The 11,075-nt window shown below is 32.7% G+C and overlaps 2 protein-coding genes across 2 annotated transcripts; both read left to right on the top strand.

Annotated features, from left to right (window-relative positions):
* Positions 1-1,457: 1,457 nt before the first annotated feature.
* LOC106693950 (golgin subfamily A member 6-like protein 22) lies at positions 1,458-4,328 on the top strand. Its single transcript, XM_053742701.1, has 3 exons — positions 1,458-2,226; positions 2,792-3,800; positions 3,983-4,328. Exons 1-3 carry the CDS (start codon positions 1,458-1,460, stop codon positions 4,326-4,328), a joined length of 2,124 nt encoding a protein of 707 aa, XP_053598676.1.
* Positions 4,329-4,796: 468 nt separating this feature from the next.
* Positions 4,797-5,588, top strand: LOC128668896 (uncharacterized). Its single transcript, XM_053742700.1, has one exon. It carries the CDS (start codon positions 4,797-4,799, stop codon positions 5,586-5,588), a length of 792 nt encoding a protein of 263 aa, XP_053598675.1.
* The last annotated feature ends 5,487 nt before the right edge of the window (positions 5,589-11,075 follow it).

The following is an 11,075-nucleotide window of genomic DNA, read 5'->3' as shown; positions in this document are numbered from 1 at the left end:
ATTGTTTTAAATGACTGACAAAGAATTACAATTTTTTGATTTTTGTTAAATTATAGTTTACACTTTAGTTTATAAATATATTTATCTTTAAGTACAGAGACGATAGATAAAAATTCTGCAGACTAGGTTAAAAAATTTTTTACTAATTGCCGTAAAATTCAACAAAAAAAAGTTTCATGAATTTGTTGAGTCCAATGGGAAAGGATAAAATTAAAGATGGGTTTTATTGGTATTGGGAAATTTTATTTAAGGGAATTATACTCTGCAAGAAAAAAATTTTATGTTATTTGTACGGAAAAAAAATTTTGTATTTCTTATGACTGCTTATTTAGTATAATTTGAAACTTGAAAAGAATAGACGTATAAAAAATTTGGGGGGGGGGGGCCCTGCATGAACAGGACCCCAAAAGCTCAAGAACTTTCTCCATGTGAGCCAGGCGCTGAAAAAAGCCGTTCGGTTTTAATTTGGTATGGTTTTACGTATGGGTATGGCTGTTTTTTGTATAATTTACTTGAAATCAAAGTCAAAAAATAAAAATAGAAAAAATTATGACAGTTCACCTTGATATTGGATTGATTGAAAAACTCTTCGTCGTAATAATAGGGCGCTGAAGTCCCACTTGACGTCAATTACATTAAGAATCATTTATTTGATGTACGACCTGACTGAAAAAATTAAAAAAAAAAAATAAAACAATTCATGTTAGTTGATTCCTGAAATGGAAATTTTTAAACAAGTTTTCAACTTTTTAACAAGGTGCTGAAAAGTGCCGTTAAATATAAATTTTATAAACAATAATTTATTTAGTTTAAAATTTGACTGAAAGAATTGAAAAAAAAAGAATAAAAAAATAAATATTAGTTGGCCCTGAAACAGAAATTATTGGGTAAGTTTTTATCATTACAATGGGGAGTTTAAATTTTTCATTTGATGTCAGTTTTATAAGTAACAATTTAATTAGTTAATGATCTAGCTGAAAAAATAAAAAAATTAAATATTAGTTTGCCCTGAAATGAAAACATTTAAATAAGTATTTTTCAATACAATGAAGCGCTGAAAAGTGTAATTTTAAGTCAATTCTATAAACAATAATTTATTTAATATAAGATTTAACTGAAAGAATAAAAAAAAAAATAATAAATATTAGTTGGCCCTGAAAGGAGCGCTGTAAGCTGTGTAAGTGTACAGACGTGTAAAAGAGTAGCTAGTGCAAAAATAAATGAAATAGTGAAAAAAAAAAGAAAAGGCAAGTAAGTTTAGAGTAAAAAAGGTGGGAGTGAAAAACGCCAAACAAGGTGAATAATAAAAAAAAAGAAAAGCTGTGGCACGGGAAAAGCAAAAGACGCGGAAACCAAAAGGTAAAAGCAATCCGGGTTTTGGCGGACATAGAGGAATTGGCGGGAGACAAGACGAAAAAAAAAGTGACGAGGAACGAGAGGGCAGCACATACAAAGAGATGACAAGTGACGAGGAAAGACATGAGAGAGGTAAAGCGAATGGCGCAAGCGCCGGTATGACCAAGAGAAGGAGGGGAAGGCCGCGCAAATTCAAAAGTACAAATTCAGCGAGTAAAAGAGACTACGGTATGAAAAATGGAGCGTTAGAAAAATTTGTGTTTAGTCAGATGGATATAATAAAGGCAAAAGCAAAAGAGGTAGAAAACACAGACAACATAAATGAGGTAGGAACAGACTGGTGCAGAGCCGGATTTCAGCTAGCGAGAACACCGGCAAGAAACAGTAGAGGAAGTCTGCAAGTTGAGAAGGACAGTAATGAAGAGGCGAAAGAGTTAGATAAAATCGAGACAATCAATGATAGGAAAGACAAACAGAAAGATGAAGTGGGAAAAAAGACAAGAGAACAAGCAACGCAGACTGAAATGTCAAATTGGAGCCAAAAGCAGAAAATGAAGGATAGTGAAAAAAATTCAGAGGAAAAGATGTGGCAATTGATCGCAGAGATAGAAGACAGGGTAAAAACAAAAGTTAAAGAATTGATAATGAAATCAATGGAAGAAATAAAGGCATGTACAAGACAAGAAACCTCGAAGATAGGGGCCCAAATAATTAGGAGCAAATGTAGAGAAGACCAAGTGGAAAAGGAAAGAAGACACAGACAGGAAATAGAAAGATTAGAGAAGGAAATTGGTAAAAGAGAACAAAGCATAAAGGAAAAGGACAGAGTAATTAAAGAGCTAAGTGAAAAAATAAAAAAGGAGAAAGAAAGTAAGACGAACATACCAAATAAGACAAAAGCAACCGAGGAAAAAAAAAGGAAAGCAACACGACAGTCAGTGTCACGACACAAAGAGACAAGGAAAGAGTAACAGTGGAGGAAGGCAGGAAAGAGGGCGATCAAGAGTGAAGGAAACAGAAAACGCGTGGGCGAATGAAAGGAATGTTCAAGAAATGAGGGAATGGAGCTTGGAAAATGAGGTGGAAAGATTCGTGAGCGAGGCGAGGAAAAGACAAGATAAGAAGGACAAAACAAATGAAGAATGGAGAAGACAAGAAAAAGAAAAGCTCATTGAAAAAAAGCCAAAAAAAATTAATGGAAATGAGCTGGAGGAAGAACTAAAAGAAAAGAAGCAAAAAAGGTTAAAAATTGGTGAGGTATGGTGGTGTTGGAATGAAAAAAAAGGAGAATTGAAATTATGAAAGTGGGCGAATGATGAGAAAAAGGAGTGGAGAGTGGGTACAGAAAGAGACACAGAGGCCAAGGAGAAAGAGGACCAAAATAAAGGAAGAGAGCAAGAAAATAGAAGGAAAATATAGTTTTGGAATGTTGCAGGTATGAATGAGGTAGAAAAAGCTGCCACAATGATGGAAGAAAACGAGATTGTTGTGCTAGTGGAGACATGGGTAATGGAAGATAAGGTGGAAATAACATGTGAGAGGCTGAGCAAAGAATTCAAATGGTGGGCGAAGCCTGCGACGAGAGAGAAACAGAGAGGAAGAGCAAAGGGAGGTCATATTATTGGGATAAAAAAAAATTGCAAATTAAAATGGGAAGTCAGGGAATGGAAATACGGAATGATGTTGGAAGAAAGTAAGGAAAGTGAAAGTATAATCACAGTGTATAACAATGTAGGAATGAGCAAATTAGAAACGGAGCTAAGAAGGCAGATAGAAGAATGTGCAAACAGGGACGAAAGTGTGATGATCATTGGGGACTTTAATGCGAGAATCGGAGAAGAAAACGTAACAGGAGAGGACGAAGGCAGAGTGAGGAAAAAAAGAAAATCGAGAGACAAGACAGTAAACAGCGAAGGAAAAAAATTACTAAAGATGTGTGATGAGTTAGGACTTTGCGTATGGAATGGTAGAGCAAGAGGAGATGAAGGTGGGGAAATAACTTACGTCGGGGGAGACGAAGAGAGTTTAGGATCAGTAATTGACCTAATACTAACGCTGGACAGAGGCGATGAGCAAGAAATAGAGGTAAGAGTGGTGGAAAGAATAGAGTCAGATCATCTACCAGTGTTGGCGAGATATAAGGTAAAGAGAAATGAGGAAGAGAGTAAGGAAGGAAGCTGCATGTCAGAGGAGGAAGAGCAGGAAGAAATTGGAGCAAATAAGCTGATCTGGAAGAAAGAAAAAATACAGGAGTATGCAGAAGCAACGCAGGAAGCACTGACAGAAGCAGTAGAGGAAAAAAACGAGCTTAAGTGGGAGGATATAAAGGAAATAGTAAGAAAAGGGGCTGAAAAAACGGGGATGGTGATGAAAGGAAAGAAGGACAAAGATACAAAGGAGAAAAAAAAGTGGTACAATATCGAGGGTAAAAAAAAAGAAAAAAAGTATGGAAGAAGCTCAAAGAATTCATCAAGGATAATAACAAAGAAAAAAAAAGAAATCTGAAGGAAAGCAGAAAGAAATATAGGGAAACAATCAAAGAGAGCAAGGAAAGGTGGATGATGGAAAGGTGTGAGGAGATAAATAACGCCAAAGACATGACAAAATGGTGGGAAGCCATAAATAGGTTCAGAGGAAGAAAGAAAAGAGCTGCAAGCAACAGCATAAAAGCAAAACAATGGGAAAAGCACTTTAGTGATCTGCTGAATGGGGAAGGCAATGAAGAATCGGAAGAAGAAGAAAATGAGCCGTGGAAAGGAGAAGGTAGTAATGAAGGATCAGAGGAGCCGAAGCTCGATAAAAACTTCAGCAGGAGAGAAGTGAAAGCCGCAATAAGAAAGCTCGGGAATCACAAAGCTCCAGGGGAAGACGAGATGGCAGCAGAATTTATAAAGAACAGTGCACCAGATGTCATTGAATGGATAGGCGAAATTATAAATAGAATATGGGACGAAGGAAGTATGCCAGAATGATGGGACACAGCAGTGATAATTCCGATTTACAAAGCAGGGGACGGAGAAAGAACAGAAAATTACAAGGGAATTTCGCTTCTAAATACAGGGTACAAGTTATTGACAACTATGATGACGGAGAGGCTAAATAACTGGATAGATAAAGAAAAAATTTTAAGGGAAAGTCAGGCGGGGTTCAGGAAAAAAAAAGGGACAAGGGACCACATATTTGTATTGAATAGTCTAATAAACAACAAAATGAAGAGGAAGGGAGGAAAATTATGCATCGGGTTCATAGACTTTAGAGCGGCGTTCGACACAGTCAGGAGACCAAAAATGAAGAGAAAGGTATGGAGGAAGGGGGCCAGAGGGAGAATGCACAGAATAATAAGAGAAATATATAAAAGAACATATTGTAAGGTGAAAGTAGGAAAAAGAAGACAGACAAAAGAATTTATAACAAGAAAAGGGGAAAGACAAGGGTGTGCGATGAGCGGAGCGTTATATGGCATAGATATCGACGACCTAGAAAAGACGATGGAAGAGAAGAAGAGAGGAGGGTCAATGATTGGGAACCAACGAATACATGTCATGAAATATGCGGATGATGTGGCGCTAGTTGCGGACACAGAAGAGGAGCTAAGAGGGATGCTGAAAGAGCTGGAAAGATACACAGAAGAGAATAAGATGGAGGTGAACGTGGAAAAAACAAAAATTCTAATATGCAGAAATGGAGGTAGAAAAAAGAAGGGAAAGAAATGGATGTATAAAGGAAGTGAGGTCGAAGAAGTCAAAGAATTTAAATATCTTGGGTACCATTTCACCACAAGGAATAGCGCAGGGAAACAAAAAAAGGAACTAGCACAAAAAGCACAAAAGGCCACAAATGCAGTATGGGGAGTGATAAAAAGGAGCAAAAGGAACAGCATGAGGGACAGGATGTATCTGATGAACACTGTGGCAAGAACAGTAGCTTTGTACGGAGTGGAGGTCTGGGGGTGGGAAAAGTCGGAAGAAATAGAGAGGGTGCATAGGAGGCTCTGCAAGATGGCATTAGGAGTAAGAAGGGATACACCAAAATATGTTTGGAGGGACGAGATGAGAGTAGAAATGATGGAAGTAATATTAAAAGAAAGAGCAGTAAGATATATGAAGGATTGTATGATGATGGAAAAAGAGAGATGGCCAAGGATAGCACTGAAAGAAGAAATGAGAGGGATTATGAACAGGTGCCCGACGAAATGGGGGAAAATGGTGAAGGTTGCGCTAAAAAAAATGTAATGCGAGGAGGTGATAGAGATGATCTACAGGGATGCGGGAGTAGAGGAAATAGAGGAAAAGCTGAATGAGGGCATTAAGAAAATGAGAGAGAACGTAAAAGGAGGCTGAAGACGCAATAAACAAATCAACGTATAATACATTGAACAAAAAAATAAGATTAGAGAAAGAAGAAGATAACTACTGGAAAAAAGATAATGTAAGAGGGGAGGACAAGGAGATGTGGGCGAGGATAAGGTGTGGAAATTTGGGAAGAGCGGGCAAAAAAGGGTACAGGGACTGGAGCTGTAGAGGGTGTGGAAAAGAGGAGGAAACGTTGATAAGCCTACTAAAATGTGAAGGAATATATAAAGGGGTGGAGAAGGAAAAAGAGCTGCTAGAAGAGTGGAGAGGGTTAGAGGATAAAAAAGTAGAAGAAAAAATGATAGCGAAATTAAAAGGAGAGGTTGATATAAAACTATGTACGGTCTTCAAGAGAATTGAAGAAATTTTGAGAGTCAACTCAGGGTTACGGAGCGTAGTGCAAGCGGGATACCAAGACTGTGACGTGCAAAAAATATAAGAAGCCAAAAACAAATAAATTATAGAAGTTAAAAAGTAAGAAAGAAATAATATATATAACGAAGTGAATATTTTACCAAATGAAAATATGATTTATGTAAAAATTTGTATAAGACCTATAAGTTGTGCAAATAAAACTATTTTATATATAGTTGGCCCTGAAATAAAAATATTTAAATAAGTTTTTATCGTGACGATTATACATTTCAAGTAAATTTTATAACAAATAATATTTGATATACAATTTAGCTGAAAGAATTGAAAAATAAATAAAGAAAATTTATATTAGTTAGCCTTGAAATAAAAATTTACTTATCGTAGTCGATGAACAAAACAAGCTAAAAGAATTAACGAAAAAAAAAGTTTACGTTAGTAAGAACCAAAAAAAGTTATTAGGTTGATCAGAAGTAATAACTTTTTTTTTTCTTCAAAAATCATAAATTTTTCATCAACCATAAAAGATACATGATAAAATTTTTATGGCATAAAAACTCATTTCGCAAGAGTTCGGTAAACGAACTAATATTTTTAGTTTATAAAAAATTTGTCGCAGGATTGAAAGCGAATTCGCAATGTGTAACTTATAAGTATTGACGATAAAAAGATTTGGTGATGGGGGAGAAATGGCGAAACTTCAAAGCCATTTAGAATTTGGGAAGATTTGGATCAGTAAAAATAAGTAGTATTTTCTATACAAAAGCGCAATATCCTTATAAGTTTTTGTTTAAATAAATTTTTGTAATATGTTTGATAGTTTGGTTTGAATTTCAATTAAAAATTCACAGTAATAAAGAGTAGAAAAAAAATTATGTCCCAGAAATGGTGACTCATCAAAACCATTCCCTTGACTATAATATAAAATTTGAAAGATTAAAAATCAAAGAATTTTTTATACAGAAACAAATTTGAAGAAGCGAATGATGAATCTTTAAAATGATGCTCCAATTACAAATATTCAATTTATGAGCAACAAGATATAGATTTTTTTTTAAAACTATAAGACATAAAAAAAATAATTACCAAGTTTATGATATTTACCAACCAAAATTTATAAACATTCCATTAAAAAAATCATATATTTCTTGTCATTAAAATTTTTATTAAACAATTATTTTTTTTGCAATACATCAGTCACATTAAATTTATTTCATTTGCCTTTATTTATTTCTTATAACTTTTTTAATGCAACCTAAATAATAAAATATCAAAGCCCCTGGAAAAATATTAACATTCAAAATTTGAAGTTGGAATAAATATGTATTCGCTTAAGCGTAAGTAATTACTCACTTAAGATTTTTCTGGCTTAAGTGTCACAAGTTATCCTCAATTTTACTACCAGTTCCGAATAATTATCCACTTGAAATTTATTTTCTCTTATAGTTTAAATTACAATTAAGCTTTAATTCGAATTCATAAGTTTCCTACTGTTAATTCAAAAGCTTGACGGAAAAATAAATAAATTATTTCAGTAGATTAATTTCGAATGAGATAAAAACACAGAGACTCTTTACTTGAAGTCAAACTGATTATTATGTAAAATAAATTTTATTGCAATAAAAAATATTTGTAGTTTGAAAACCTGGTACGCGACGTATAAGAATTCGCCCTATATCTAACCACGGATTGAGTAAAATGAACCAAAGATGGACACAGAGAAAAAAATTTATTAATTAGTAGCTTTCAGATGAAATAAAGTAATAACCGAATTTTGGTAGATTTTTTAGAGGGACCATGTTGCCCCATATAAAAATTTTTTTCGTTGGAGCATATTAATGACGAACACATGGAACAAAACTAGCAGAAATAAAAGGGGTAAAAAGAGCAAATATCAAATCTTTTTTTCACGACGCATTTCGCTTCAAATTTAAAGATATTTAATTTTCGATAAATGTGGTATATTGAGACAAAAAGTGAGTATCCCCCTCCCTTCTTCCCCTATTCGAGCCGCCAAAAACTCAGTCTTTCCTTAAGTACTCCCTTTTGCCCCTCTCTTCCTGAATTATGACCACAGATATTTAAGAGTGGGGGAGAAAAGTAATTATCTGGGGAGATTTTGTTAAGGTCGAAGGTACCATAGACAACATCATTCAAAACCGTTTTCGATCTTGAGACGATCAGTCGTACAGTCAATCTTGTCCCAAAACTACAAACATAAAATCAGTGATCGTTAATAATTTAACTTGAAGTTATTACTAAGTGAACAGTTACTCTCACAGTAAAGTGCCAAAGTTAATCAAATTAACAGTTCATTATTTAAAAGTCGACAATTATTAATTGCATCACTCATTACGATGGAATCTATCCGTTCAATATTCAATTGCGAATACGTTGACAACTTAATCAAACAAGTAAATGTCGAAAATATCAATACAGTGGTTCCAGTCATGGGTGGTTTTACGCTGCTTCATATAGCAGCTTTCAATAATGATAAAAGATTGGTGAACTATCTGCTCCGCAAGAAAGCTGATGTGAATTCAAGAAGTAAATACTGGGGTACAGCTCTTCACATTGCTGTTATAATGGAGAACTTGGGTATAATTGAAAGCCTCATTAATTACGGAGCAGACGTTAATACTCTGCTAATTCAGGACTCTGATTTGATCCATTACCTGTATAGAGCTGAGCCAAATCTTGAAGAAAATCCTGAGTTTTTATTACAAAACCATGCCATTGAGACTGCGATGTTGGAAACCTATGATTTTTGTTTTGGCAAATCACCGTTACAAATTGCTGTTGATCGAGGTAATGAAAAAATTGTAGAACTACTTTTAAAAAATAATGCTGATCCGAACCTTGATACTCATTATTTTGAAACACCACTAATATGTGCTATTACTAAAGAAAACTTACCAATTATGGAGCTTCTTCTAACATACGGTACAAATGTTAATAGTGTAAGTGAAAGTGGTTTTTCAAAAGAAAGTCCTCTACATATTGCTGTCCAATCCCGAAGTTCGGAAGCAGTAGAATTAATCTTGAACCATAGTATGGTTGATATAAATATAGTGACAGCGTATAAATATTCAGCGCTTCATTACGCATTTTTCGCATCCGACGATAATATCATAAGACAACTGCTTAATGCTGGTGTTGATATTAATTTAAAAAACACTAATGGTGAAACAGCATTTGCTTCACGGCAGAATTATTCACAAAAAGTTAAAGACACAATTACTGAATATATTGCCAAACTCAGTGCGACGAATTGTTACATTGATAAAGAAAATTTAGCAGTCGTAGATAGTGGAAAATTTGGTGAATTGCGCGGTCAGTGCATAAGCGAAATTGAAAAACTGAAGATAACATATATTGGTACGAGTAATGTTACACTTTATAATGTTCTATGTAATAAATGTGAACACAAATTAGCTTTAAGTTTAAAGTATGTTAGTGATAGTACTATTTTAAATTTGAACATTGAATCTTTTTTTCCACTATACGGTGGAATGATTGCTTATCGTTTAAGAGAAGCATTAGGACGGAAAAAATTGCTATCCAATGCTATTAGTTTAATTGATGATATTTTCAATAACATTCAACTTCCAAGTACTTTTACGAGGAGTATTTTAAAATTACTGACTAATGAAGATTTGGAAAAATTACAATGATATATTTATAGGAATATTTTTAATTAATATTATTAAGTCTGTAATATTTTGAAACATTTTCATGGGTGTAGGGTTAATAAGTATATAAATTCGTGGTCTTTATTATTAACAATGTCAAATAATTACTTATTTAATTTATTTATTTTCAATACGTATATAACATTAAATGTTTCACTTATAAGTGCACACATTTGTAATTGAATAGATAAAGTGGTGTTTTTATTATTTATATTTTTTTTTTTAATTCTTTGATCTAAAAGAAATATAGTCATTTCGAAAATTAAATTTTAATACAGAAGTTATTTTCAATAAACTCGTAGTCCATAAGTCGTAATTTAAAATTGTAATTATTAATTTAATTAATTTATTTTTATTACATGTATGAATATTGTATATATGAAAAATAAATCACTATGTTTTTTTAATTTTGTGTAATTCTCACAATTTATTTTAATATTTAATTATTTATAATTTTAATTACTATTATTTATTTATTTTTTTAATATGAATTTCTGCAATTGTTTTAAATTTGATTTTTATTTTCATTGTTCTCTAAGTATTTCAAAATAAAATAAGTAAAGTAAAAATAGAATAAATGAACAATTACATTATCATTTCAAACATCACTTTTAAATAAATATTCAAAACTTTAATTTGCAAAATTTAAAGCAGAAATTGGCATAGTTGTAGTATTAGTTAATAAATAATAATAAGCGATAGGAAGTACAATCATAAGTTTTAAATTTCATTAATAATAATTAATTACAAATCAAAGTCTCTATTGACCATTGATTTTTTTTTAATAATAAGAATAAGAATTAAGAAGAAGCTTGCTGATTCCACTCAAGATTTAGAAAATAAGATTCTAAAACAGGTAAGTGTGAAGTCATGTTAACAATCCAGCATTCAGCTACATCCCCTTTCATTACCTGCATTGGAACTTGAAATTTTAGTGTCAGCAGCCAGTCAGAAAAAAGTAAATTTAAGATCAATGGTGTGATCAACTTTCAGCGTAAGCGTTAATTGTCATTTGCAATTTATAATTAAACAGAAACTATAAATACTACTTATTATTCTAACTTCTTTCGACTGACTGTAGAGACATTGAAACTCTGAGTTTCGATGCTGTTATCACGAACAGTATTTCAAATAATTTAATTTTGATAAAATTCAAAACAAAATATCAAGTACGAAATAGAAGTATATCCATAAAGTTTAATTATTTATTAGTCTCATGATGTAGCTGCAATTAAAATAGAAAAATTTTTATCTGAAATTTTTTCTGCCACAATATAAATCATTAGAATCCATGAAACATATC

The sequence above is a fragment of the Microplitis demolitor genome, unplaced genomic scaffold, assembly GCF_026212275.2.
Source record: "Microplitis demolitor isolate Queensland-Clemson2020A unplaced genomic scaffold, iyMicDemo2.1a ctg00000118.1, whole genome shotgun sequence".
Lineage (NCBI taxonomy): Eukaryota > Metazoa > Arthropoda > Insecta > Hymenoptera > Braconidae > Microplitis > Microplitis demolitor.
This window is presented reverse-complemented; position numbering and strand designations above follow the sequence as displayed.